Genomic DNA, 26,004 nt, shown 5'->3' on the forward strand with positions numbered 1-26,004 from the left:
GTGGCTGTGATGGTGTGGGTGTCCCTTGAAGAGGGACGGGCATGCTTTTCCGTGTTCTGTCTAGTCTTCAGAAAGTGCAGGTAAAGTCTGTTGCTGGCTGAAAGTGGTGAAGCAGGTCTGTAGATGTCTATCTTCCTTTCTCCCTCTCTATCTTCCCTTCCTCTCCCTCTCAATTTCTCTCTATCCTATAAAAAAAATAGAAAAAATGTCCACAGGAGCAGTGGATTCATAGTGATAACCAGTGATAACCTTGGAGGCAAAAAAAAAAAAAATAAAAGGGACATCTGGATGTAATAATAGATGCACACGTGACTTGGAAAGGAAGAGAAGACACCCCCCAAAAAATAGGCCAAACATATACAGAGGGTTGTAGAAGTAATAGTTGACCTACACCTGCAACCTTGGGAGGACTGCTGTAGCTTCCTGTGGAGGACTGGGGATCCAGAACTCTGGTGGTGGGAACGGTGTGGAGTTGTGCCCCTGTTATCTTGTAATTTTGCAAACCAATAGCAAATCACTAATGAAATATAAAAAATAAACCAAAATTTAATAAATAAACACACACACACACACACACACATACACACACACACACACACACAGCCGCTCAGGGTGGCTGGACTATGAAGGCAGGAAGGGAAAGAGACAGGTGAGAGGCCTGCATCAGCTGTGCTGTCATGGCATCCTTGGAGCCCAGGGTACAGATGGAGGTTGTGACACTGTATGATCCGAGGAAGGGCGCATGTTGGTTCTGTTAGATGCCTCTCCCCGATCTTGTTAGATGCCTCTCCCCAATCTTGTTAGATGCCTCTCCCCGATCTTGGTAGATGCCTCTCCCCGATCTTGGTAGATGCCTCTCCCCGATCTTGGTAGATGCCTCTCCCCGATCTTTTCGGCTTATTAACTATACTGCATGTAGTGCAGCGTTGGGATCATGTTACAGGTGTTCCCACTGAGTCAGAGATGGTGCTAAGTATCTGTAAGTCCAACAAGCTGGCGTATATGATTTATTTTATCTACTCAATCAGAGGAAGACGTGGAAGGGACTAGATATTGATAAATGAAGCTGATGGCTGGGCTCATGGGAATACACATTTTAGACTTCATTGTTGTATCTCAATTGATGTGAAACATGAATCTGTCCATCCACCCACCCACCCACCCATCTATCCACCCATCCATCCATCCATCCATCCATCCATCCATCCATCCATCCATCCATCCACCCACCCACCCACCTATCCATCCATCCATCCATCCATCCATCCATCCATCCATCCATCCATCCATCCACCCACCCACCTATCCACCCATCCATCCACCCACCCACCTATCCACCCATCCATCCATCCATCCACCCATCCACCCACCTATCCACCCATCCATCCATCCACCCACCCACCTCTCCACCCACCCATCCATCCATCCACCCACCCACCCACCTATCCACCCATCCATCCATCCACCCACCCACCCACCCATCCATCCACCCACTCATTCATCCACCTACCTATCCATCCACCCATCTACCCATCCACCCATCTACCCATCCATCCATCCATCCACCCACCCACCCACCTATCCACTCATCCATCCATCCACCCACCCACCCACCCATCCATCCACCCACTCATTCATCCACCTACCTATCCATCCACCCATCTACCCATCTACCCATCCATCCATCCATCCACCCACCCACCCTCCCATCCACCCATCCACCCATCCATCCACCCACCCACCCACCTATCCACCCATCCATCCATCCACCCACCCACCCACCTATACATCCATCCATCCATCCATCCATCCACCCACCCACCCACCCACCCATCCACCCACTCATTCATCCACCTACCCATCCATCCACCCATCTACCCATCCACCCATCTACCCATCTACCCATCCATCCATCCACCCACCCATCCATCCACCCACCCACCCTTCCATCCACATATCCACCCACCCATGCACCCACCCATTCATTCATCCACCTACCCATCCATCCACCCATCCATCCATCCACCCACCCACCCACCCATCCACCTATCCACCCACCCATCCACCTATCCACCCACCCATCCACCCACCCACTCATTCATCCACCTACCCATCCATCCACCCATCTACCCATCCATCCACCCACCCACCCATCCATCTACCCACCCATCCACCTATCCACCCACCCATCCACCCACCAATCCATTCACCCACCCACCCACCACCTATCCATCCATCCATCCACCCATCCACCCATCCACCCATCCACCCATCCACCTACCTGGCATTCCTTTAGGACCAGATTCATACTAAATACCATTCCAAACCAGAGATTCTTTCTAGTTGCAAGGGTCTGCTAGCAGCACAGAGGAGACATGAGTGAGTCAGTAATTACAGTGTTTGGTGACAGATGAGCTCTTGGGCCCAGTGTGCTGTCGCATCGCTGTTGAGCCGTGTGGAATGTAGCACGTGTTGGGGAGGGGTTCTCTACAGCGGAAGTGGTGACAGCTGAGCTCTGGGTTCTCAAGAGCCTGCCAGGCAGAGATGTGTGCATCCCACAGAGACAGTAGTGTGTCCAGCTGTGGGGGTAAGTGCATCCTGAGTTTGGCTGGCTCTGTAAGTCGGTGTGGTTGAAGTGTGGCCCGTGTGAAAGACAGGTGACAAAACTTTGCACACTGCAGGGTCTGCTCATCCTAGGCTGGATGTGCTAATGATTTGGGCTTCAGTCAGCATGAACTGATTAGAGTTTGTGTTTGAGATGGGCCTCTCTGGATGTCATGTGGACAAAGGATCAGAAGGGAATCATTGTGGACACGATATGGAGAACCAAAGAGAGATTGTGCAGCTCTGGTGGTGGGGAGGTGTGGAATTAGACCCCTGACATCTTATAATTCTAGAAGTCAATATTAAATCACTTATTATTTATTAAATCACTTATTAAAAAATTATTAATTTTTTTAATTAAAAAAAAAAGACAGTACTTTGCTTGTAGGTAGGAAGTCATTGGGTGTTCCTGAGCTCTCTGCTGAATGCCATCACTCTGGGTCAGCTTGGTTAGGTTTCAAACCACGACAAGTAAAATGAGTGGCCTGGGAGTCGGGCAGTAGCCCAGCGGGTTAACTGCATGTGGCATGAAGCACAAGGACCAGCATAAGGATCCCAGTTCGAGCCCTGGCATGTAGAGGAGGCGCTTCACAGGTGAAGCAGGTCTGCAGGTGTCTGTCTTTCTCTCCCCCTCTCTGTCTTCCCCTCCTCTCTCCATTTCTCTCTGTCCTGTCCAACAACAATGACATAAATAATAACAATAATAACTACAACAGTAAAACAACAAGGGCAACAAAATTAGAAAAATGGGAAAAATGGCCTCCAGGAGCAGTGGATTTTGTAGTGCAGGCACCGAGTTCCAGCAATAACTCAAGAGGCAAAGAAAAAAAAAATGAGTGGCCTATCTGAAGAAGAAAAAAAGAGCAAATACTCAAATAGAGAAAAGATCTTATAAAAACCTTGGGAATATATAAAATGAAATGATTATTTGGAATTCTGTTGAATTAAAGATGGGAAAATCATGAGGAAGAGTTCTGCATCATTTCACGTGACATAAGTACATTTATATTTTTTCTATATTTATTTATTTTCCCTTTTGTTGCCCTTATTGTTTTTAATTGTTGTTGTAGTTATTATTGTTTTTGTTGATGTCGTCATTGTTGGGCAGGACAGAGAGAAATGGAGAGAGGAGGGGAAGACAGAGAGGGGGAGAGAAAGACAGACACCTGCAGACCTGCTTCACCACCTGTGAAGCAACTCCCCTGAGGGTAGGGAGCCGGGGGCTCGAACCGGGCTCCTTACGCTGGTCCTCGCGCTTCATGCCACATGCACTTAACCCGCTGCGCTACTGCCCAACTCCCACATAAATACGTTTTATCTGGAAGTTGTTTCTGTAAATGTGTTCAGATTTCAGAGAACTCACATAGAGCACGTCAGTGGGGTACAGGGTAATTGATGCTCGGTTTTCAGTTCACTTCAGCCACTGTTAAGGTTGGCCCTTTGCCGTGTACTTAATCTCGACACAAATTCTAAGAGAGTTCTAAATGGTAGAGAGGATAGTTTTTCTTCAAAGATCTTAAAGTGCTCTTAGAGATACTCAGTTTGCAAAGCTGAAACTCATTTAGGATCATCCAGAACAGTTTACAACCAGTGATAAACTTATATAATGAAGCGATAAAATTTTTGAGGCCAGTGAGTGCTTGTTTGGCAGTCAGAAAAAGACAGTGAAAATGTCTAGAGTTAGTCAGGAGTGGGGGTAAGTAGAACAGTGTTTATGCAGACAGACTCTCTCATGCCTGAGGCTCCAAAGTCCCAGGTTCAATCCCCCTGCACCACCACAAGCCAGAGTGGAGTAGTGCTCTGGTAAACAAAACAAAAGAAAGAAAGAAACAAAACGAAACAAAAAAAGAAAAAACTAGAGCTCATCAGAAGCTCCACGAACATTGTGACCCTTCAAGATGGAACCTAGAAGGGTTAAAGAAACTTGCTTTAAAAGGGGCCTGACCACCAGGAGTGGTGGATTCATAGTGCTGGTGGCATCCCCAGTGATAACCCTGGAGAGAGTGAGAGAGAGAGGGAGAGGGAGAGGGAGAGGGAGAGGGAGAGGGAGAGGGAGAAGGGAGAGAGAGAGAGAGAATGGTGTTTCTCTGCATGAGTCTCGGGGCACAGGGGCCTCAGGCAGGGGAGTGTGGTCTGCTTGCCTGTTCTGTCTCCCTGGCCCAGTACAATCAACATCAGTGAGGGAGGAGGGGGAAAGCGCAGAGAGGGACTCACCAGGGAGTTCCAGGAAGATGGGGAGAATGGCCAGGAAGGCCAGCCAGGGAGAGAGAGCTTCTGTTTTGAAGAGAGGGCTCGACTGCTGGACAGGTTTAGTGCCCTGACATCTGGGAAGTGCGCAGTGGGTCTGGCAGGAGGGAGGCCCCAGGTGAGGGTGTAAAGCAGCAGACTCAGTGAGATCAGAGTGGGAGCCGGACTGGCGAGAGTGGGAGAAAGAAATGGTGGGGAAAGAGGATGCACGCAGGTGTTTGTGATCCTGGCTCTCGGCAGAGACCAGGGACCGAGGCGACCATACAACAAGGGGTGGCCTTTGGCTTCCCTTTGACCAAGTGGTTTTCAGAGTCACTCGAGTGCTGTGGGCACGGTGTAGGAGGAGAGATGGACGGATGGTGGTAGGAGAGACTAGTGGTGGTGGGAGTCCTGGCTGAGGGAGTGCTTGATTGGCAGAGGAAAGGAGTGGATGTGGGCAGCCCTTTGCTTGTTTGTTCTTATCCTAGCGACTTATACTAGCGACTGAGCGCTTGGTGTGCTTAGTGACTCCTGATTATTCCCGGTGGTACCTGCTGCCTCCCCTCTCTGCTATCTGCTTTACTCCCAGTTCCCAACAGGCTCTCCCCCACCCCGCCTGGCCCCCAGAGTTAGACAGAGACAGGAGAGGAGAGGATAGGGGCCACCACACTCACCGCTCCCGCATTCCTGAGGCTTTCCCTGTGCACAAGCCTCCCAGGTGGTGCTGGAGGCTTGAACCCGGGGCCTTTGCGCTTGGTAGAGTATTTCTCTATGGGGTGAGCCGCTCCTGTCCCAAGCATTTATCATTCTCCAGGCTCAAGGAAGTGTGAGGTAGAGCCTCCTGCAGCTGATTCCAGGGCCCGCACTCTCAGCTCTCACCTTCCCCTTGGCGTTTCCTCACGCTCCTGGCTTATGATCCAGCGCCCCACTACACACGTGAATGGTTGGCCGTCCTGGAGGCTTGAGCCCGAGATGGAGGTGTCTGAAGGTTTGCTTTCTCCTGAGCTCTGCCGCCCTGGCCTGAAGACAGCTGCCACCAGCCGTGTCCTCACACGCCGTCTCCATCTGCACATACAGCCCACGTAGCGCCTTCTCTGGGGGTCCATCAGCCAGGCTGGAGTAGGGTCCACAGCATGCACCTCACTGTGATTGAACTGAACCTCTTCAAGGGTCTATCACCCAGTGCAGCCACATTTTGAGATTAGGTCTTCAGCATATTCACTTCTTATTTATTTATTTATTTGGTGAGGGAAGGCATAATTGTGCCCATAACAGATGGCTTATTATCATATTATTAATTTTTATTGCCACCAGGGTTATCACTGGGGCTCTGGCTGGCACTACGAACCCTCTGTTCCTAGCAGCCATTTTTCCCTTTTTGTTTTCTTCCTATTATATTTGATAGGACAGAGAAAAATTGAGACGGGAGGTGAGCTAGCGAGGGACAGCAAGAGAGACACCTGCAGCCCTGTGTCACTGCTTGTGAAAGGGCCTCTTACAGGTGAGGTGTGAGTGCTTAAACCCTGGTCCTTGCCCATGGTAATGTGTGCTTAACCAGGTGCTTAACCTCTGCCTGGCCATGACTTCTGCTCTTTTTAAATTAATTTTTATTAGTGATCTAATATTGTTTTACAAAATTAAGAGGGCTGGGCAGTGGTGCAGTGGGTTAAGTGCACATAGTGCAAAGTGCAAGGACCCGCTCAAGGATCCTGGTTTGAGCCTCCACAAGTGGTGAAACAGGTCTGCAAGTGTTTCTCTCTCTCTGTCTCTATCTTCCCCTCCTTTCTCAATTTCTCCGTCATATCTAATAAAAAAATAAATAAAATGACCACAGGAGCAGTGGATACTGAGAGCTCTAGCAATAACCCTAGAGGCAAATAATAATAATATAAAAATAAACAAAATTATAAGGTGTGGAGTAATTCCACACTTTTCCCACCACCAGAGTTCTGTGTTGACTTCTGTGCTTTTAAGGTGTCAGGAAGTGAACACTGTAGGGTGATGCTGAGAGTATGGGGCCGGAGCAGTCAATGTCTGAGTGGGAAGAAGCCTGAGAGGGGTCCTTAGGGTCTGCTAAGGCAGGAGCTCACCTGTGCACCCAGCCCACCCCACCACCTGTTTTTAGGCAGTGATTCTCGGGTGTGTGGGTGGAGCCAGGCACACAGGCCCTGCTGCAGGAGGCCTGCTGGGTGCTGATACACAGGGGCTCTTGTGGGTGGAGCTGAGCACACAGGCCCTGCTGCAGGAGGCCTGCTGGGTGCTGATACACAGGGGCCCTTGTGGGTGGAGCTGAGCACACAGGCCCTGCTGCAGGAGGCCTGCTGGGTGCTGATACACAGGGGCCCTTGTGGGTGGAGCTGAGCACACAGGCCCTGCTGCAGGGCTTCTTGCCCAGGCCTTGGCTAAAGTCTAAATAAAAATTCTTCTTATTCACCTCCTCAGCCCAATGGCAAGGTATTACATGTGCTGTCAGCGCCTGTTCTGCTGTTCTCCAATCTGGCAACACACAGGTTCCGTCTAGGGCTGCTAAGATTCTGTTGCATACAGGAACGCACCAATCAGCGTGAACATTACCCCAGCTGCTCCTACACTCACTCCTATCTTTATCGCCGCCCCCCCCAGCCCTTTCTGTCGTCTTCTTTGCCTCCATCTTCACTCACCAGTGAGTTACTGACTAAATTATTACATGTCTGGCGCTAAGAATAAAAAGGAGTTAGCAGACAGTGTGGTGCTGGAGACGGATAAATAACAAATTCCAATTTTAAGTGGTGTAACTAGAGCGGTCATTCGTCCTACAAGTGTCAGAGGGTCTGTTAGGATTGGGGTAGAGAAATGAGTAAGACACTGTTTCTGCCGTCAAGAAATGACCAGCCTGCCATAGGAAAGCACACAGGTAAGCGACCAAAGTCAGGATGCTGGTGATATTTCTAAACTCTGCAAAGATTCCCAGGAGGAGAGTGAGTCTGGTCTCTGGGTTCCCGATGTGGTTTGCACACCCATCAGAAGGGGCCTTTGTTGCATTTAACAAGAGACCCTGAAAGGGGCACCCAGCTCCTTCCTGAACATTTCTTTATGCTTCTGTCATTGTGTATTGACAGTTTTGCAACTCTTGAATCCTGACAAGCACAGATGCTTGGAGAAATCACAGTAACAGCACTGCTGGGGTTAGGAGGCGAGCAGAAAGAAGGCTTTTGCCAGTTCGGCTTATGTGTTCAGAACCTGCCACTAGGTGTTAATTAACGTGGAGAGTTCCTTGCATGTAGTTTGAGGAAAATGATGCATAGCAGGTCAAAAACACTGAGAAGAAAATGGATTATTTCACATTATATAATTGAAACATTTTCAGGTATTGCCCACTTTTACCTTCTCTCAGGAGAAAAGTTATTTGCAACCAGATACCAGGGGGATTAATTGAGGCAATGGATATAAACTGTTGCTTTCTGAGATGTGACATGCTAAACAGATTCAAGGTCTTACCATCTGCAGTCTAGGCTGATCTTTGTAGGAAAAGGTGAACCCCGCTACAGGCAAAGCACAGGGAGCAGGGGACTAGCAGCAAACCTGAACGAGTGGCGTGGACACGTGGGCTTTCGGATCAGCGCTGACACTGCTTTGATGACGCTAGGCTCAGCGAGCACCGACGCTGCACTCTGATCCTTTCGGAATCCAGCCCTACCCAGAGCAGCCGTAGTGGCAACAGCATGGAACAGGAATCCGGGTTCATGGGGTCGGGTCCACTCAGACATGACTCCCCCTGGGCCTTACCTCCCACCTTTAAAACGGAATGGTCACGGCAAAGTGGGCTTCTAAGGGATTTCACTTCTGATGTCTCATCCCCTGTGATTCCTACACCCTCTACCCCTCCTCGCCTGCCAGGAGCATTTGACTTTCTTGAATTGCTTAAGCTGGCATTCCAGCTAGGACACATCCAGGAGCTTAATTCCATGGGCTGTTGGGAACAGCAAGGCCTTGCCTCTCCAGGACTCAACATGCCTTTTGTTAACCGCTGACAGTGAGCCAGGCCACTTGGCAGCCTTAGACATTGCGAGGACGAACGGACAGTGTTGAGAGCTCTGTGGAAGAGGAGACCTGAGAGACGGTCACCACCAAGGCTCCTTGGGATTCCAAAGAGGAACTGCTAGAGCTGGGTCAGTCACAGCAGCCAGGTCGAAGGTCAGGTCAGGGCTGTGGACATGCTGGTGACTCTAGGTAGGTCCAGGAGGGTCAAGGAGCCGGTCTAGGCCCTCCTGAATCTGGCGAAGATCTGGGCGACCAGAAAACCAAGCAGTGATCTAGGGCGTGGGACTCGCTGGCCAGAGGCCTTGACATTCACTTTAAAGAGTGTCTGCCTGGGAGTTGGGTGGGAGTGCAGTGGGTTAAGCACAGGTGGCGCAAAGCGCAGGGACTGGCGGAAGGATCCCGGTTCAAGCCCCCAGCTCCCCACCTGCAGGAGAGTCGCTTCACAGGCGGTGAAGCAGGTCTGCAGGTATCTGTCTTTCTCTTCCCCTCTCTGTCTTCCCCTCCTCTCTCCATTTCTCTCTGTCCTATCCGACAATGACGACATCATCATCATCAACAACAACAACAGTAATAACTACAACAACAATAAAAAAACAACAAGGGCAACAAAAGGGAATAAATAAATACATATTAAAAAAAATGAAGAGAGTCTGCCCACCACCGGTCACTGTCTGCTGGACAAATACCTGCCCGTAGCAAATCCTCAAGTTCACACATTCTGTGAAGATGCCGTTCACAACTGTTTACCAAGAGTCTGTTTCTCCTTGATCCCACTGTGCAGCGGATTCCTGATATTTCAGGACTTCTAAAACATTCTTGAAAGACCTTTGAGGTTTCTGCTGCAGCTTTAGTTAAGCATTATTGAAAATAATTCTCGGCTGATACTTGTTTTGTACTTATTACATCCTAGTGATAAACTAACTGGGGGTACTTACTAGAACATGACTGAAATACTGCTTTTCTTGGTGATAAAAAGGATGAATAAATAATTTGTGAATAGTAGATCAGATCAGGTAACTAAAGATAATTTTACGTGCTGAGTGCAGTTAAGAAATCAAAGGTCTTTTTTTTTTAACTGTTTTTTTTTACCCTGGAATTCCAGTAGTTATCCACATTCTCTTTAACATATGGATTATAACTTGCTAAAAAGTAAGTAGCTGTATGTTTTAATACACATTACAAGATGATTATTCTTTTTTTGTTGTTTTGCTTTTGTCTAGTTGCTTCCAAGATCCGGTACTTACAAGAGTATCATAACCGGGTTCTCCACAATATTTATCCTGTACCTTCAGGAACAGATATTGCAAACACCCTGAAATACTTTTCTCAGACCTTGTTAAGGTAAGCCTTAAAATATCCTCTAATTTGAAAGCTTATTAGCTAGTTCTGTTGAATTTATTGGTATCTCAATTTTTATTGAACTGAAAGTTGGGAAAGGTCTAATGTTTTCTAGTGCCCTGCCAGAAGAGTCTGGACTCACGTTCTCTGGGTGTACATAGTGAGTCGTTCACAAAAACAATGGGTTGCATGGCTACTGCCTGTTTCCCCAGCTAACTGGCTTTTGAGAGACTGGTGCAGTGGTGAAAATTCTCTGTTTGGCATTCATGTAGAGTGAGGTTAGAAGGAAAACCCACATTGCTTAAAATTCAGACCAGGAAACACGTATGGTCTTAACCTCAGAGCCAGACAGTGTTTTAGATTTACCATCAGTGCTTTCCATCCTCAAAGTACCACCTATGGTACTCACACTGGATTTTTCAATCTTTGTAACACTCTAAGCATTCAACATGCTTTCCAAGTTGACTCGCAGTTCTGTGGCGGACAGGGCACAAGAGCCAAATCCTGTCTGCTTTTATTAAAAAGTAGAGATCAGAGTGACCATCTGCTTCACAGCTCACTCTGGAAAAAAACAAGCAGTCAAAAATGAGTCTTCCAAGTAAAGACACCGTCGTTTGGGAAATCACATCGAAGAAGTGTGTGGAACACTTCCCTTTGCATTACATTTCAGGGCTTGATTTCTTCTACTGCCGTGATCGTCTCCCTCTAGATCTGGTTTTTATAAACACATAAATTGACTTGCTGCTTTTTCTTTTGGCTTCATCACAGTAAAAGTTGTGTCAGCTAGGTATTAGGAAAAAGAAACCAATTTGACACAAGTGTGGCGGTCCTGGTTCTGAGGGGCTTCGGGCTTTGCTGTGGACCGGCCCAGAGCATTATGGGAAGAAGCTCTGTGTGGTCAAGTGCACTCCTTGACATCTGCAGCTCCATTATCTCTTTGTTCTTCTTGTTCATTGGAGTCTCTTAAAATCTCTAGTGCCCCTGTTTTGTATTAAAGGGGTCCTGTTAGTCAGGCTCTTAGATTTTTATACTTGTGTAGTGAAGGTACCTTGCTATACAATATTTCACTTCTTTTCAAAGTGCAGTGGAAGACTTGACTCTGGTTTTATTGTGGCCATCTGATAAACTCCTACATCAAGTCATCTGATTCTGCCCTCTTTTTTCTCTTTGAGGTCAGGGTTTTCGACAGGAAGCACTTTCCTGTATCACAAAGTTCTAAGGTGAGAGACACTTTTCAGTAGGAAGCTGAATTCTATTTGCAAAGAAACTGTGACATCCTAGTTGGCACTTCAAGGTTTGCCGCTTAGGCCTTAGTCACTGTGCCAAAACATTGAGAGATTTAGGATACCGAAGTCATGTTTGCTAGATACAGAGATTCCATTTGATTGAGGGGCAGAGAGTTAGAACTTGATCAGAGATGATAGAATTTGAGTTGTGAATTTTTTGTTCAAATGACTGTGGAGAAGAGGCCGTGCAGTTAAGCGCAGTTCATTTCTGGAGGGAGGCCACATTAACAGCTTTTCATTGCCATGCTGATAATTTCTAGCAGAGTATAAATACTAACTGTATTCTGAGCATTTGATAGGTGTCAATCTCATCTAGTCCCTTGTCATAATTCCACTCAGTTAGTGTGCTCTTACACCCATTTTATAGATCAGGAATCGAAGTAGAGTGGGTAAATAAATTGCTCTGAGCTGTATACCGAGTCAGTGTCGAAACCAGCACACACGCTCCATAACGTGTCATCTACTTACACGGTCCAGCAACGGTTCTTTTTGTACAAACTTTGTCCTTTGGGAGTGCTGGCATCCATCGTGAGTTCATAGAGGGGTTTGGCGTCCTGGCTGTTAAGAGAAGAAGGGAGGTGTGGATGCTCAGATGCTCTTTACCAGCTACTTGAGCTGTGTCTGAGGTGACTCGGGGAGTGTTTCAACTGCCTGATGCTTCAGCTCCATCTCCTGCTTAGCAGGTAAATGGTAGGCCCGAGCACAACTGACAGACAGACAGACAGACAGACAGACAAACAGACAGACACAAATAGGGAGGGACAAAGATAGCACTGAGGAATGTAACTGGTCCAAAGCTGGATTTTGGTATGTTAAGAGGCTCGACCTAGCATGTGGGGGCTGTACCCAGTGCGTTTACTTTCTTTTTTTTGCCTTCCCCAGAGTTTTGTTTTGTTTTTCCGTTTGTCTTCCATCTGCTAGAAATATGGAACTTACAATTGTTGTCCCATATTCTGGACCAAGGTATGATTATCGTTGGGATATACGTCAGTGGTAGTCATATTTGTATCTCCTTTTTATGCTGATAGGAATTTCAAGATGATTGGTGTGTAGCCGCTAAGGTTATTTGCAGTAAGATTTTACACTTAGAAACAAAATGATTTCCTTTGTATTTACATGATTTTTGCATTTTACATAATTTAGATCAGAAGCACTTCTTGTTTTCAGAATTTCGGTTCTTAGAGAGAAACAAGGAGAAAGAATAAAAGATGAATTATTTCAGAGTAATCCTCTCTCCTTTTACTTGGATATTCTCAAAGAAGTTATATTATTATTTATTCTTCTTGATTTAACATTAGTTTAAAACATTATAAAATTTTAGCAATATAATGTCCCATCTCTATATTTGTATGTTAAATCAACTTCACTCACTACCGAAGTTCCAATGTCATGATGATGATGATTTTGGCTAAGATGGAAAATGGAAGTTCCTGCAGCTGTCTTTGAGTCTGACTTGCATTCAGAGTAATAATCCATACATGCACTCATCTTTCAGGATCTCAATAGAGTTTCTTTATCTGCTCCCGAAGACAGAGATGAACGTGGGTTTTCAAGGAACTTGCCCCACAGCGGGGAGAAATCTTTTAGTTATCACGCCTGACTGGACTAACAGTGAAGTACCCATGCACATTGTCCACTGTCTCGTAACTAGACCCATCTTAGAGATCCCGAGAATCTGTAAGCTCTAGCTTAGTGCAAGATAAGTCTTGTGTGGCCTTCAACTGCTGAGACTAGGAACTTGAGTCTTCAGAACCTGGTGTCTGTCTGTCGAATTGAGCTGGCCTTGGTTCATCACAGGAACCCTTCTAGAGCATTTGCTTAATCCAGCAGTGACCCAGGGTCTGAGGAAAACCTTATCTGCGTTCTTGAGTTGTACTCATTTTCCTTCAGCAGGGACTTATATGTGGCAGTGAACAAATGCAGTTTGCTCACACACAACTTCAGAATTTTACTTCTTGCTTGTTTTTAGCATTTAGAGCAACTAAGTTGATCTCACTTAATTCCCGTTCACTACCACAGAGAAATCTGCCCATCTTATATTAGAAACTTTCTCTATCATATTTTAAAATTTAAGGTCTTTGTTAGGTATCTTGCGTTTTACTTGAAAGAACATTCTAAAGGTTTCAAGTCTTTCTAAATCAAACATTCTTTGGAATTCCTTCCCTCAGATCTTTCTTTCGGTGTTATTCACACTGCTAGCACATAAAATATTCAAAAAATGATTTGTTCAGGGACAGCTATTTGCTGCTAATCTAGAAAATGTTTCTGCATTAACAGAGGGAGGGAAGGTGGGAGAGAGGGAGATAGATAGATAGATAGATAGATAGATAGAGAGACTGACTCCAGAATCTGACTTGACTTGCAATTTCTGATTGCTTAGGAAGAATATACAGGTAATCAAGACTCCACAGAGCAACTTCAGAAGGTGGCCAAGCACATCTGGGCTAGTGCAAATGCAAACCAAATGCCCGAATTATAATCTTACTGAGTTTATTTGATGTGTTACATTTCTGTGCTATACATACCCCAGGGCAACTTCCATCTTTCCCCACACCTACTGAGGTCTCTTCCTTGCTTCATTTTAATGTGGGAAGTAGACACTTGGTAAAAAGCATCTGACCAAGAAGAAGGGAAGGTGGAAAGTTGGCTGTGGGTCAGACACTTCTGAGCAGGGCCTTCTCGGCGTTCCTTTTGATTTGGTGTACTGACCTCTGGGAAAGAATTTCAGATGGGGAAGATGGTTTTATCATTCCCAAGTTAGACAGTTTGGCTGGGGAAATAATTTTTGTCTTTTTTTTTTCCTAAATAAACTTCACAAAACATCATGCAATCACAAAACATTGTCCATTTCTCATGAGCCCTTCTTGAGTTTTTCCACAAATGAAAACATTTCCTTACATTGAAACATAAACGGTGATTTTCAGCTGGTTTCATGGATAAGTCATCTTCAGCCATTTTTTTTTTCTCAACCTCACCTACTAACTGAATCTAAAGACAGTGAGAGAGGAGCATTACCGGTTCAGAGCGACCTCCTCCCCTCTGCACGCACGTGACTGCTGCGCTGTCAGTCAGGACCCCGCACACAGGAAGGTCAGAACATTGAGCAGACTCTCCCAAGTTGATTCAGTTGGTGTTTGTTAAATCCCACCGCAGTTAGAGTTATCATCTACTTGAGAAAAACAAGGTGCTATATTGCCCCTCCCAAGGAAATGTTTGATCAGGGCACTGAACTTAAGAACAGCATTAGGGCATGGTGTAGGGCTACTTTTATTCTCTAAGGTAAATATTCTTCTACTCTACTCTGCCAAGACCCATGCCTTGTCATTTTGAAAGGATGCTAGTAGTGAGTGATTCAGAGCTGAAGTTTGGGGAATAGCTTATCTGACATGTCCATTGTGATCTTAAAGGAATTTTCAGTGGAATAGGATTAAAATAATTTTTGATGGTTGGGTTTATCAAGAATACAACCTTTAAAGATGGTGCTTTTAGGTAAAATCAATTTATATGAGAAAAAGTCTGGTGGTTTCTGTGGTAGGTGTAGGTAGGCATGGATACAGGCATGCTGACACTCTCCCACTGTGAAGCGTGAGCTCACAAGGTTAAATACATCACACACGAAAGAGGTAAACTAAATCCCTTTAAAAGTTACACTCTCACCAAATCTTGAGTTATTTATTGCTAAGAAGTATTACAGAATCATTCTGAAATGATTATTATTATTGTTAATTGTTTTTCCCTGGACATTTGGTAACAGAAGACAAAGGAAATCGAGGTAAATTAGGCACATGGACAATAAAAAAGCATGTAGTCTTTTTCCTTACATTGGAATATATCTTGCCTAAGACCTAATAAAAATAAACGGCAACTTGACATAGCAAGCATGCTGGGCACTAACCAGTTCTTCACCCTGCTGGAAAGCTGTAAACGTAGTGTCCTTAGTTGAGAGCTGCACACAGAGGAAGTGTAGAGGAGGTGACTTCATGTTGCGAGACACTGATAACTGTCACCTGCTCTGGTTAGCACAGGCGCAGAGCTGCAAGGGCCACAGGTGCTGTTGCCGCAGTGTAGAGCCGTTATCTTGAGGGGCAAAGAGCAGAACCTAGTGGATCCAGCCTGAACACTGGGCTAAGCAGTCAGTTCTGCTTCTAAATTAATGCCCTTTCTCCTTTACTGTTTTTACTGAGAGGGTTTTTATTTAAAAATGAAGGCTAAAAGAAAGCCCGATTACTTTTAGAACTTTGTTTCTCCCATTAAACTTTGTTGTTAACTTTCTAAATTATCTTCCCGTTAGTTTTTGGTGAGTTTTATTGAATAGTAACATAGGTAGCAGCAGTAGTATGTGAGATCTTACTGTGTGATGTGCAGCTACATGACATACTGCTTGCTTAATCTTTAGAGTTTGAAGGCGACCGTTTAATAAGCCACTGTTTGCACTCACCAGATGACATGTTTCCTCGCCAACACGCACAGTAATAAGGGCACACATACATGTTGTCATCACTAGTTCACAGACGTGCTCCAGGCCATCTACTATAGATCAGCGCTTCCCAACGTAGTTTAGCTGGCGTATTAGAAATATGTGCTATTTCTAAACTCATATGCCTGTTTAGACGTCATTATCGCCGATGATACTGATGGAATGCCGTGAAACAGTATCATGATATACATATAGACATTATTTTGATGCAATAAACATGTGCTTTTTAAGGCTTTCTTAATAAACACACATGTTTATTCCTTGCCGAGACATGTTTCTACAAGTGCCAGACCTATATTTCGCATGTCTAAAGTCTCCTAGTAGACTCCTTGCTACAGTCTTGCTGAAACCTGCCTTTGCTTTGAAAGCTCCTTCTAATTAGGCGTAAGGGCCCCAGCTCACTACGTGCGGCCGTTGTTTCTCCTTGCAAGAAAGCGCTCCTTCACCAATCAGTGAACTGTGAAACATGGGTCTGGCACTGAAACATGCATTTTTATATTTTTGCTCCTTACTAGCCAGATAACGCACGAGATGCAATGCAGCTTCGCCAAGGCAGCCGTGTGGCGCGGGTAGCTCTGAGCACGGAGCTGTGCGGCCCCGGCTAGATGCCTAGATGCCGCCGAGCGAGCGGCATAGCGTCTCGTGGGTGCATCTGGTGTTTACTCTTTGTTTTAGAGTGTCATTTCAATGTAATGTGCTGTTCTTTGTGTCTTTGTTGTCTCTTTTTTTTCCTTGTCCCCAACAGCATTTTGTCCCGCACAGGGAAGAAGGAGAACCAAGAGGCCTCCAATTTGACAGTGCCCATGACCATGTGTCTTTTTCCTGTGCCATTCCCACTCACCCCATCTCTAAGACCGCAGGTCAGTTCCATCAACCCTACTGTTACTCGCTCCCTCCTTTGCAGCGTCCTGCGAGATGCTCCCTCTGAACGTGGCCTGCAAAGCCGTGATGCTCACTTGTCAGACTACCCTTCTTTGGACTACCAAGGCCTCTACGTGACTTTGGTGACTCTCCTGGATCTAGTCCCTTTACTCCAGCACGGCCAACACGGTGAGCATCCGCGCCTCCGCCGGCAGTCAGTGCTCATGTGTGTCGCTGGGTTGGGGTCTGCGGCTCTTGGAGCCCACCATCCCAAGAGTCTTTGAGTGTTCAGAGTTCTTCTTAACTGTGCTGTTTCCCGTCACGTTGCTTTCTTATGCACAGAGGGGTGTTCACTGAGTGGGCTGGTGCTGAGGAGAAAGCCGGCCGGGGAAAGGAGGAAGGCTGCTCACAGGAGTGTCCCTCCTCTCCCCGGTCTGCTTGTCAGGACACGCTGACTCAAAGTGTCACGTGGGGCCAAGAGTCTTACACTTGTCCCTAGAGAACGAGAATGGATTTTTCAGAGCAGCGGTGAATATGCACTGACTGGTTCTGTGGCCTTGGGGGGGCGGGACTCCCAGAATCTTACTGGGACTGACGTTTCCTGTCTTTAAAAGCCAGACATTCAGATGTCTCTGAAGCTCTTGTTAGAATGCACTGGCAGTGTGGTGCAGTGTGCAGGGTGCTGCAATCTCTGCTTCAGGGCAGATCCCCTAGAGTCTGGTTTTGTTGTCTCACTTACTGACTTCTGAGAAGTACAACAATGTGCCTGGTGGAAGGTGAGGTGTGCTGACACCTGGGGAAACGTGTCCCTTCCTAAGACAACAGGCATCCTGTTAATCCTTCCCTCAGTAAAAGGATACTGGAATTGCAGTACATAGCGACTGCTTAACTATTCAGTAGTATATTTCTGACTGTCAATAAGAACAATACAGTAAAAAAGAAACAAACAAACAAACAAACCAAAAAACAGGAGGAACTTTTGTAGAAGATCCACATTTTTGTTTTGGTTGCCTTGACTTTAAGGTGCTGACAGTCTGTTCCCTGGGAAACAGACTAAAGCTCCCTGTATAGAAATTCTGGGGAATGGTGGGTAGAGGGGTATTTTGCCTTTTAGGTTTCACTTACTCTTCTATGAAAATGCTTGATTGTGTATTTTAGAAGATGTGATATTAATGAAAAAAGACTTCTAGAAAAGTGTTGATGTAATAATTACTATTAAACTGTGTTTTCTGTATTTATGACTTTGTGTTCTGATAAATTCAAAAAATGTTGAGATTTGTAAATTTGCTTATTGTATGATTTTATTGCTGTTTTAAGTCTAGCTCCCTTATTGTGAGCCTGCCCCAGCTCAGAACGTAAACACTTGTGGTGGCTCTGACTGTCAGACCAAGCCTGACACTGCCTCCTCGGACCCTGACCAAGGTCACGGGGTCTGCCCCAGCCTGGGACGAGCCACTGAATTAGGACAGACTCCTCTTCACAGCCCTCGGTTAAGACAGACACACTTACTCTGATGACTTAAACCTAGCACTTGACTGCAATTACTGTGTGAGTTATGACGACCTCAGTGGGGTGACTTGTGTCTTCACTTTGACACCAACACCTGTGGTCCTGTTACTTGTGGCTTTCCTCTTCACTGTTAATCTGTCAGCTGTGTCCCGTTCAGCTTGCCAGAACTAGCAGGCAGTGACAGGCTTGTCTGGCCTTCTCACAGACAGGCGCCTGGGCCTCCATTTCTGTATCTCTCAATAAGTCACCGAGGGCTGGGTCCTGACCGCCACCCCTGGGTGGTTCTTGTGTGTACTGGTTTGAGAACCACTGCACCAGGGCTAGTGGCGTTGTCCTCACAAGGGGCAGTGTGGCACACAGGGTGGAGCCATCCAACCACTAGCTGTCCGAGGATCCTGGGTGGTCATGTCCTTTCTCCAGACCTCAGTTAACTTGTATGGAAATCTCAGGTGGGTCACAGGCCCCTACTAGGAGTGATGTTCTGTAAACTAGCTGAATATGCAACGGAGAACCTGCTCGGTTAAGAGAGCAGAAGCATGTCAGCTCCAGTCACCATTTGAGGGGATTCTCTGGGCGTCGGGCATAGTCCTCCTGCTGTGGGGCTCTGGCCTGGGTCTCACACTCAGTCCCGTGTGCACGTTACTTGGGGAGCTGTCCCTCAGACCCTCGGTCAATTCTTAGGAAAGCATGTATGTAGCCTTGAGCCTCAGCCCCCAGGTTGACTTGCCCTCTGCTCCCAGTGTGCAGCTCAGCTGGCAGGGGGCTGATGGTCTGTGGAGCAGCCGCATGGACCCTAATGGTCACTGGAAGTGGCTTTAGGCCTCCGTCATGTTAAGAAGGCAGATCTGCTACAAAGCAAAGAGGACTCAGCGACACCTTTTGTGAAGGAAATGAGAGCTCTTCAGGTCTTCACTGTCAAGTCTTGGCTGAAGACATGTATTTCAGGAGGCCAAGAAATAATCAAAATAAACGCTCGGTGCCACGCGGTTTGGACCACAGGCATGCTAAAGGGAGACTGTATGGTTTGTAGACTGCCCTCTGCTTTTTCTCCTTGTCCAGGTAATAATAGTAATAATGTTAACATCAAACATGGGTTCGTGTCTGTGAAGCACACATTATGTGCTGCTAAGCTCTTTATAGGCATCTCATTTCAGCCTGACGGATCTCGAAGGGTGGTAGGTGCTGCTGTCATCGCACTAGAGTTGTGGAGAGGACGGTTACTAATGGGCGGCGCTTCCTTCCTGACAGTTGAGTGCGCAGGCTCACTCTCTGTCAGTTCTTGGTCTCCTTTTTCTGGTGCATATGGAATCGACCATTGTGCTGAACCATGCAGATTGTTACCTGCATAAGACTCCAGATGTAGGAAGAAGACTCCAGATGTGGCTTAGTCACGGGGACAGAAATTGCCTGGCTTTACTTCCAGTTCTGCCCCTGAATTTTCTAAAGCCTCCACGGGTAAAATGCAAGGACGTCTTTGTGCCACAGTTGTCTTGTGTAAAATGTAAGGAACATCAAAATGCTGGAGGAATGTCAGGACTCTTTTTTTTTCTTTTGCAGTTTCTGGGGCTGGTGCCAGCACTATGAATCCACTGCTCCTGGCAGCCATTTGTTCTTTTTTTCTCATTTGATAGGACAGAGAGAAATTGAGAGAGGAGGGGGAGATAGAGAGAAAGAGTGTAATTCAACCTTGCTTCACTAGGGGAGAAACAGAGAGAGCAGGGGGAGATAGAGAGAAAGAGTGTAAATGCAGCCCTGCTTCACTGCTTCAGAAGCGTCCCCCCTGCAAATGGGGAGTGGGGGCTCGATCACGTGCCTAGTGCAGGTCCTTGTGCTTAGTACTGTGGGCATTTAACCTGGTGTGCCACTGCCCAGCCCCCAGAATCTCAGGACCCTTTGTCACGTGGAGAGCATTTTCAGTTTATGACATTGACAAGCCATATGAGTCCCTTGACTGAAGGTTGAGAAGGTGCTGAGGATGAGCCCGTGTAGCAGACAAGTTTGCTTCCGCAGTCACTTGTGAGCCATTCTCCTCGTAAGCCTAGAGCACTATGCCAGACCACAGGCTCCAGGCTTCTATTGGGCTGGGGCTACAGCTGCTGTAATGAAAACTGCTTCACAGAAACTTGAAGTTGAAACCGGCACGGATTGCCTTTGAGGAAATGCTCAGCGACTGATTCTTTCCCTTTCTTTTTTTTTGTAGATCTTGGACAGTCGATATTTTATACCACCACATGTTTGCTACCCTTTCTCAATGATGATATTCTGAGCACTTTGCCCTACACGATGATATCGACGTTAGCTGCCTTCCCTCCATTTCTGCACAAGGATATTATCGAATATCTTAGCACATCTTTTCTACCAATGGCTATATGTAAGTTCAGCATCTCCTGACGCTAAATCCCTTCTTTGTGCACTATCAGTGGAAATTGCTTTTGCTGTTAGAGGCTGTAGATTCTCAAGATTGTAATGGAATCACTTGTTCTGTGCACATGCTCAGTGATTTAAATCGAGTCTCTCAGCATGACTGTTATGGCGGAAATCAAAGAAATGAAAAATGATTATACCTTGGAATTGTTTTACTCTCACAGTTGGATCTTCCAGAATAGGAACAAAAAGAATGTGTCATCTATCTTGTATTGAGATAGGTGGGTAAGTTACAGCACCATTCGCCACTTCGGGGCGAGAGATGGGAAGAGAGAGCCGCTTGTCACAGTGGCAGAGTTCTGGGCTCTTGCCTCTAAAGGCAGAAGATGTGAGGGGACAGCAGTAGAGTAAGAGGATGTAGGTTTTGTCCCAGCTTCCTCTGTCATCTGCCTGTGGCATGTTGGGCAACTCATTTCCAGAGTGGTGGCAGCAGAGCCTTCACTCACGGGGATGTGTGGCGGTGAAGGGAGTCAAGACACGTGAGCACGCCTGGGAAAGAAAAGAGGCTGCAACCCTTGTGCATGGTGCTGCCACACTGGAACTGATGCGAGTTCTGGTTCACTCGAGTGGATTTAGTCGTATGGGCTTTCCAGACATGAGAGTAAAAAGAAAAAAAAAAGGTTAGGTTGTGATGTTTATGGTAAAATATTCCTTAAATACTTTAAAAATAAGTCAGTTGTGATTCATCTGTGTTTCGGTGGATAATCTAAAAAAAAAAAAAATGAGTGTTTATCAGTCAAGCAGATCTAGACTCAATTCTCAGCCCTGCTGCCAGTTAAGTGTGTGGCCTAAGGAAAGTAACTTAAGCACTGATCCATACTGTCAAACGAGGTCACTGGTCAGCGTGTCTCGGGCTTGCTGTGGGAATTGAGGTGCTTAGACTGGGTTGCTGAGCTGGGAGGAGCAGACGCCTGGTGTTCAGTTTGTCCTAGTTCCCCTTTTCTCCCAGACTCTAGTATAACTAGTATAAAACTACTAGTTACGTGCAACTGGCCTGCAGGTCGTTTTTTTGCTATTTTATTTTTTATACCTAGGATTTTATTAATAGTGTGGCTTTGTAGTAGCAGTTGGTAAGCACACGTAACTTTTGAGCCACTAATTACTTTATAATCAAGTAGACTTTTAACTGTGGAATTACAATTAATTAATCTTTTTTTTTAAGCAAGAAGACTGGTTTCTGCCTGAATCAAACCTCTGAATTACACTTGAAACTGATCAGGCATTGTGGCAACTCTCAGTTGATTCCTTCAACCCTGAATGTTCATTTCCATTAACTTAGAAGCACAGGACCCTAAACATGCCCTGGATTCATTAAGATCCTTATTTAAATATGTGAAACATGTCAGCTGAGTAGAACAAGACAGTACGTAGAGTTTACAGAGTGTAAATCCTGGAACTGACTGGCCGTCCTCCCTTCCTTCCTCCCTCCTTTCCTTCCTTAGAAAGAGAGAGACAATTTCTGACTTAATAATTCTCGGTCAGTTAAGTAGCATCACTCTGGCTGAGATCAGAGGCACACTCCTCAGTCTTAACTGCTCGTCGAGGTGAGGTGCCTGTCGCCCCAGTTTTAGGCTCTCAGTTCTGATTTTCATTGCTTGTCACCCGTCTTGTTGCTCAGTAGTTACCAGCATTATATCTATTTATCTTAATTAAAAAAATCATTCCAGAAGTAGACAGAAGCTAGCTAGCTAGATGGCAGACAGACAGGTAGACAGACAGATGGATAGATAGAGCAGAGTGCCTCTCTGGCATAAGCTCAGGGCCTCGTGTGCAGGCTTCCCTGCTGCACCAGCTCCTGGGCTGCACCAAGTGTAAAGTCAGATGGTGTTGTAGCATCTCACCGTTTCTTCTGCGGCTGCTCCTTCACAAGGTAGAGACACAGACACAGACACAGACACAGACACAGACACAGACACAGACACAGAGACCCAGGGCGGGGGGTGCAGCGTGGTCATGTTAGAATGAACTGACACAAAAACTAGTGGCTGGGTGGTGGTGCCCCTGGGGGCTTGAACCTAGGTCCTTGCACACTATAATGTGTGCACTCAACCAGACGAGCCAGTTTTTCTCTCTCCTCTTGGGTGTGGCGTTCTCAGGGTCAACCACTGGCAGTTGGTTTTCCAGGTGTTAAATGAAGGCTTTAGGGGCGGAATCTTGAGCTGGAGCTGGGCCTAGTCAGCTGTGGTAACCCCTTCAGAGCAAGAGTCCTTCACGCATGTCAGTTATGACCCTTGTGCCATGAGAACGTTGTAAGTGGAGCAGTGTTGGTTCACAGTGCTGTCTACATGATGCCAGGGGCAGCTGTTTGTGCCATGTCCTGGTCACCACCAAAGGGCTAGTTTCCTTCCTGGCATTCCTGCCAAGAGGTGCAGCCCTGTGCTTTTATTTCCAAATAGCTCCTGCTGAGCTGCAGAGGTGCAGACTTGAGGCTATGGTCAGAATTGCCTGGGCCCTGTCCAGCCCTCTAAACTCCTTCCAGAAGCCGCGCTTCCCTTTCTTCCGGCGTCCACAACGCCCTTTGTTTATGAGAGGCGTACTGGGGGTTCCGAAGCTTTGTATTTCACCACGGAAACCTCTCTCCCAATAAGGGATCTGTGATTTGCAGACTGAATGAATGGAAATTTGCTTGTTGGGATGATGGTGCTTTGACAAAGGAGAGAGAGAGAGAAAAAAAAAAAAAAACCCAGAAAACCCTGATCCCAAATGAACTTTAATTGATTAAAAACAGAGAAGCTTTCTGGAATAGACTCTCATGGCTGAGCCTCAGAGGTCCGTGTTCAGTGCCTGGCAGTGTCGTGAGCCAGAGCTGCGAGGGCTCAGGGGAAAAAGAAAGGAGAAAAGCAAAAGGAAAACCGATGCCCACTAACACAGGTGCCGCCACTTGACGATGATTCCAAAGCTGAATGAACGGCTGCGCTGGGTAGAGACGCTCCTCGTGTATCTCTAGCCTCGTGAGGTATTTTAGTCCTCAGAATGTTACTTACTCTCGGGTAAAACAAGGCTGCACTGAATATTCACGTTTATTTAAACATAATTATAACTTAATTGAACGTCCACTTTCAGACCAGTGTCTCTGGGCCACTTCTTTCCTAGTTCCTGCTACCACAGGGGATGTTTATGTGGTCATGATTTTCCAAAGACTAACAAGTACCTGAAAAAGACAATAAAAACCAACACAGAGGCTGAACTCTTTCAGTAGACTTTAATACGTACTGTCCTTTTATGCGTTCGAACTTTATTACAGAGCTCTGTTGTTGTCTTGTGGGAAAGGTTGTGGAATCCAGGGTAGTCCTTTGAGTGGTTAGTAAGTCTCACCCAACGGAAGTTCCCATCGCTGTAAAATTATGAGCCAGCAGCAGAGCTCACCTGGGAGGCTGTCTGCTTTGCTGTGAGTGTGACCCAGATTCAAGCCCAGCCTCAGTGTGCCATGAGAAGCTTCTGCTCTGTGATGTTTTTCTGTCTCTTTCTATCTGGAAAAATGAGCCCGGAGTGGTGAGGCCCTAGGGCAGCAAACTAATTATGAGTGGGGGCAGCGTCCTCTGTCTACCTCCCCAGCTTGCTGTGAAAAGCACACGACCCCATCAGACCGGCCTTTCTGTGCTGGGTGACGGGGTTCAGGTGTGTAACATCTGAAGACTGTTGTTGAGGTGGTCGGCACCTGAACAGAGAGAGAGAGTCAGAGCACAGAGCACAGAGCGCAGGCAAATGGAGTCTGTTGTCAGCCCTGTCGTGCGGTTGACCCCAGTGCTCTTCCAAATTCTCCTTTTCTTGATTGTTTTGTTTGGTCTCCAGGGTTATCGCTGGGCTCGCTGCCTGCACTACGAACCCACTGCTCCTGGACGCCACTTTCCCCATTTTGTTGCCTTTGTTGTTATTATTTTTATTGTTATTGCTGTCGTTGTTGCCAGATAGGACAGAGAGAAATCGAGACAGGAGGGGAGATAAAGAGGGGGAGAGAAAGATAGACACCTGCAGACCTGCTTCACCGCCTGTGAATCGACCCCCCCCCCCCCCCCGCAGAGGCTCGAACCAGGATCCCTAATGCTACTGGTCCTTGCACTTCGTGCCATGTGTGCTTAACCCACTGTGCTATCACCCAGTCCCCTGTTTTCCTAATTTTTTAAAGAACTTATTAGTGATTAACACAGTTATGAGATAATGGGCTTAATTCCATCCCGTTCCCACCACCAGAGCTCTGTGACCCCACTCCCTTCATTAGAAACAGCAGTAGTTTTCCTAAGGTCACAGATATGGGTTGACTAGTATTTCTTTTTCTTTCTTATTTTCTCTTCATTGTTGGAGGGATTCATGGTTTATAGTTGAAGACTATTATTTCTATGACTGTATTTATATATATTTGCCCATTTTCTGTGGTCCTGCCTTCTCTACCTTTCTGAGTCACACCTATACCTGTTACTACTTCCGAGTGTCCCTCCTTTTTTCCTCTTCTCTCTCTGGGTCCTGGTGGAATGGGGTTCAGAGCCCTCTGGGCATCTTCCACTCACATTTACCCCCACTGGGAGTATTGATCAAAATTCTTTATGGGGAGCAGAATGTGGAAGTTATGGCTTCTGTAATTGCTTTGCCACTGGACATGGGTGTTGGCAGGTGGATCCACACCCCCAGCCTGTTTCTGTCTTTCCCTAGTGGGGCAGGGCCCTGGGGAGGGGGGGTTTCAGGACACACTGACGAGGTCGTCTGCCCAGGGAGGTTAGGATGGCGTCGTGGGAGCATCTTCGACTTGGTGGCTGACAGGTAGTAGGATAGAAAGCAGGACAAACTGTTGACTAAGCAGAAAGCTATGTGCTCGGCCCTGCCTGGCTTACTGCTCCATCCTTGCTTGCCCGCCTCCAGCCTGCAGGCCATAGCAAGCTCTTGACACTTTTTTTTTTCTCTTTTTTTAGATAGGACAGAGAGAAATGGAGAGAGGAGGGGAAGACAGAGACGGGGAGAGAAAGACAGACACCTGCAGACCTGCTTCACCACCTGTGAAGCAATTCCCCTGCAGGTGGGGAGCCGGGGGCTCGAACCCCAGGATCCTTCCACCGGTCCTTGCACTTGGCGCCACGTGCGCTTAATCCACCGAGCTACCACCCGACTCCTAGCTCTTAGCACTTTTATAGACTCGCGAATCTCATAACTTCCGGGTTTTCTTGTCCTCCAGGCATTTCTTTATCTCAGAACCCTTCTCTCAAGTGGTCACAGGCTTCTTCATTCTTGGTTCAGATCCTGCAGCCTGTGCGATGCCCTTCTTACCCT

At 46.7% G+C, this 26,004-nt stretch overlaps 1 protein-coding gene across 9 annotated transcripts in view; it reads left to right on the forward strand.

Annotated features, from left to right (window-relative positions):
• Nucleotides 1–26,004, forward strand: part of UNC79 (unc-79 homolog, NALCN channel complex subunit) — a 198,914-nt gene that overhangs the window by 20,871 nt on the left and 152,039 nt on the right. For 4 of the 9 annotated variants that reach the window (XR_009547198.1, XM_016190803.2, XM_060180973.1 and 1 more), the window contains exons 1-4: nucleotides 7,377–7,723; nucleotides 10,071–10,191; nucleotides 16,697–17,001; nucleotides 20,522–20,692. Coding sequence is in view for 8 of the 9 variants with exons in the window: in XM_016190803.2 (XP_016046289.2) it covers nucleotides 7,663–7,723; nucleotides 10,071–10,191; nucleotides 16,697–17,001; nucleotides 20,522–20,692 (658 nt within the window). In the remaining variant the exon portion in view is untranslated. Of the gene's footprint in view, nucleotides 1–7,373; nucleotides 7,724–10,070; nucleotides 10,192–16,696; nucleotides 17,002–20,521; nucleotides 20,693–26,004 lie in introns of those variants that run through there. The other 5 variants (XM_016190804.2, XM_060180976.1, XM_060180977.1 and 2 more) reach the window with 4 other exon arrangements.

This window comes from Erinaceus europaeus, chromosome 22, assembly GCF_950295315.1.
Source record: "Erinaceus europaeus chromosome 22, mEriEur2.1, whole genome shotgun sequence".
Classification (NCBI taxonomy): domain Eukaryota; kingdom Metazoa; phylum Chordata; class Mammalia; order Eulipotyphla; family Erinaceidae; genus Erinaceus; species Erinaceus europaeus.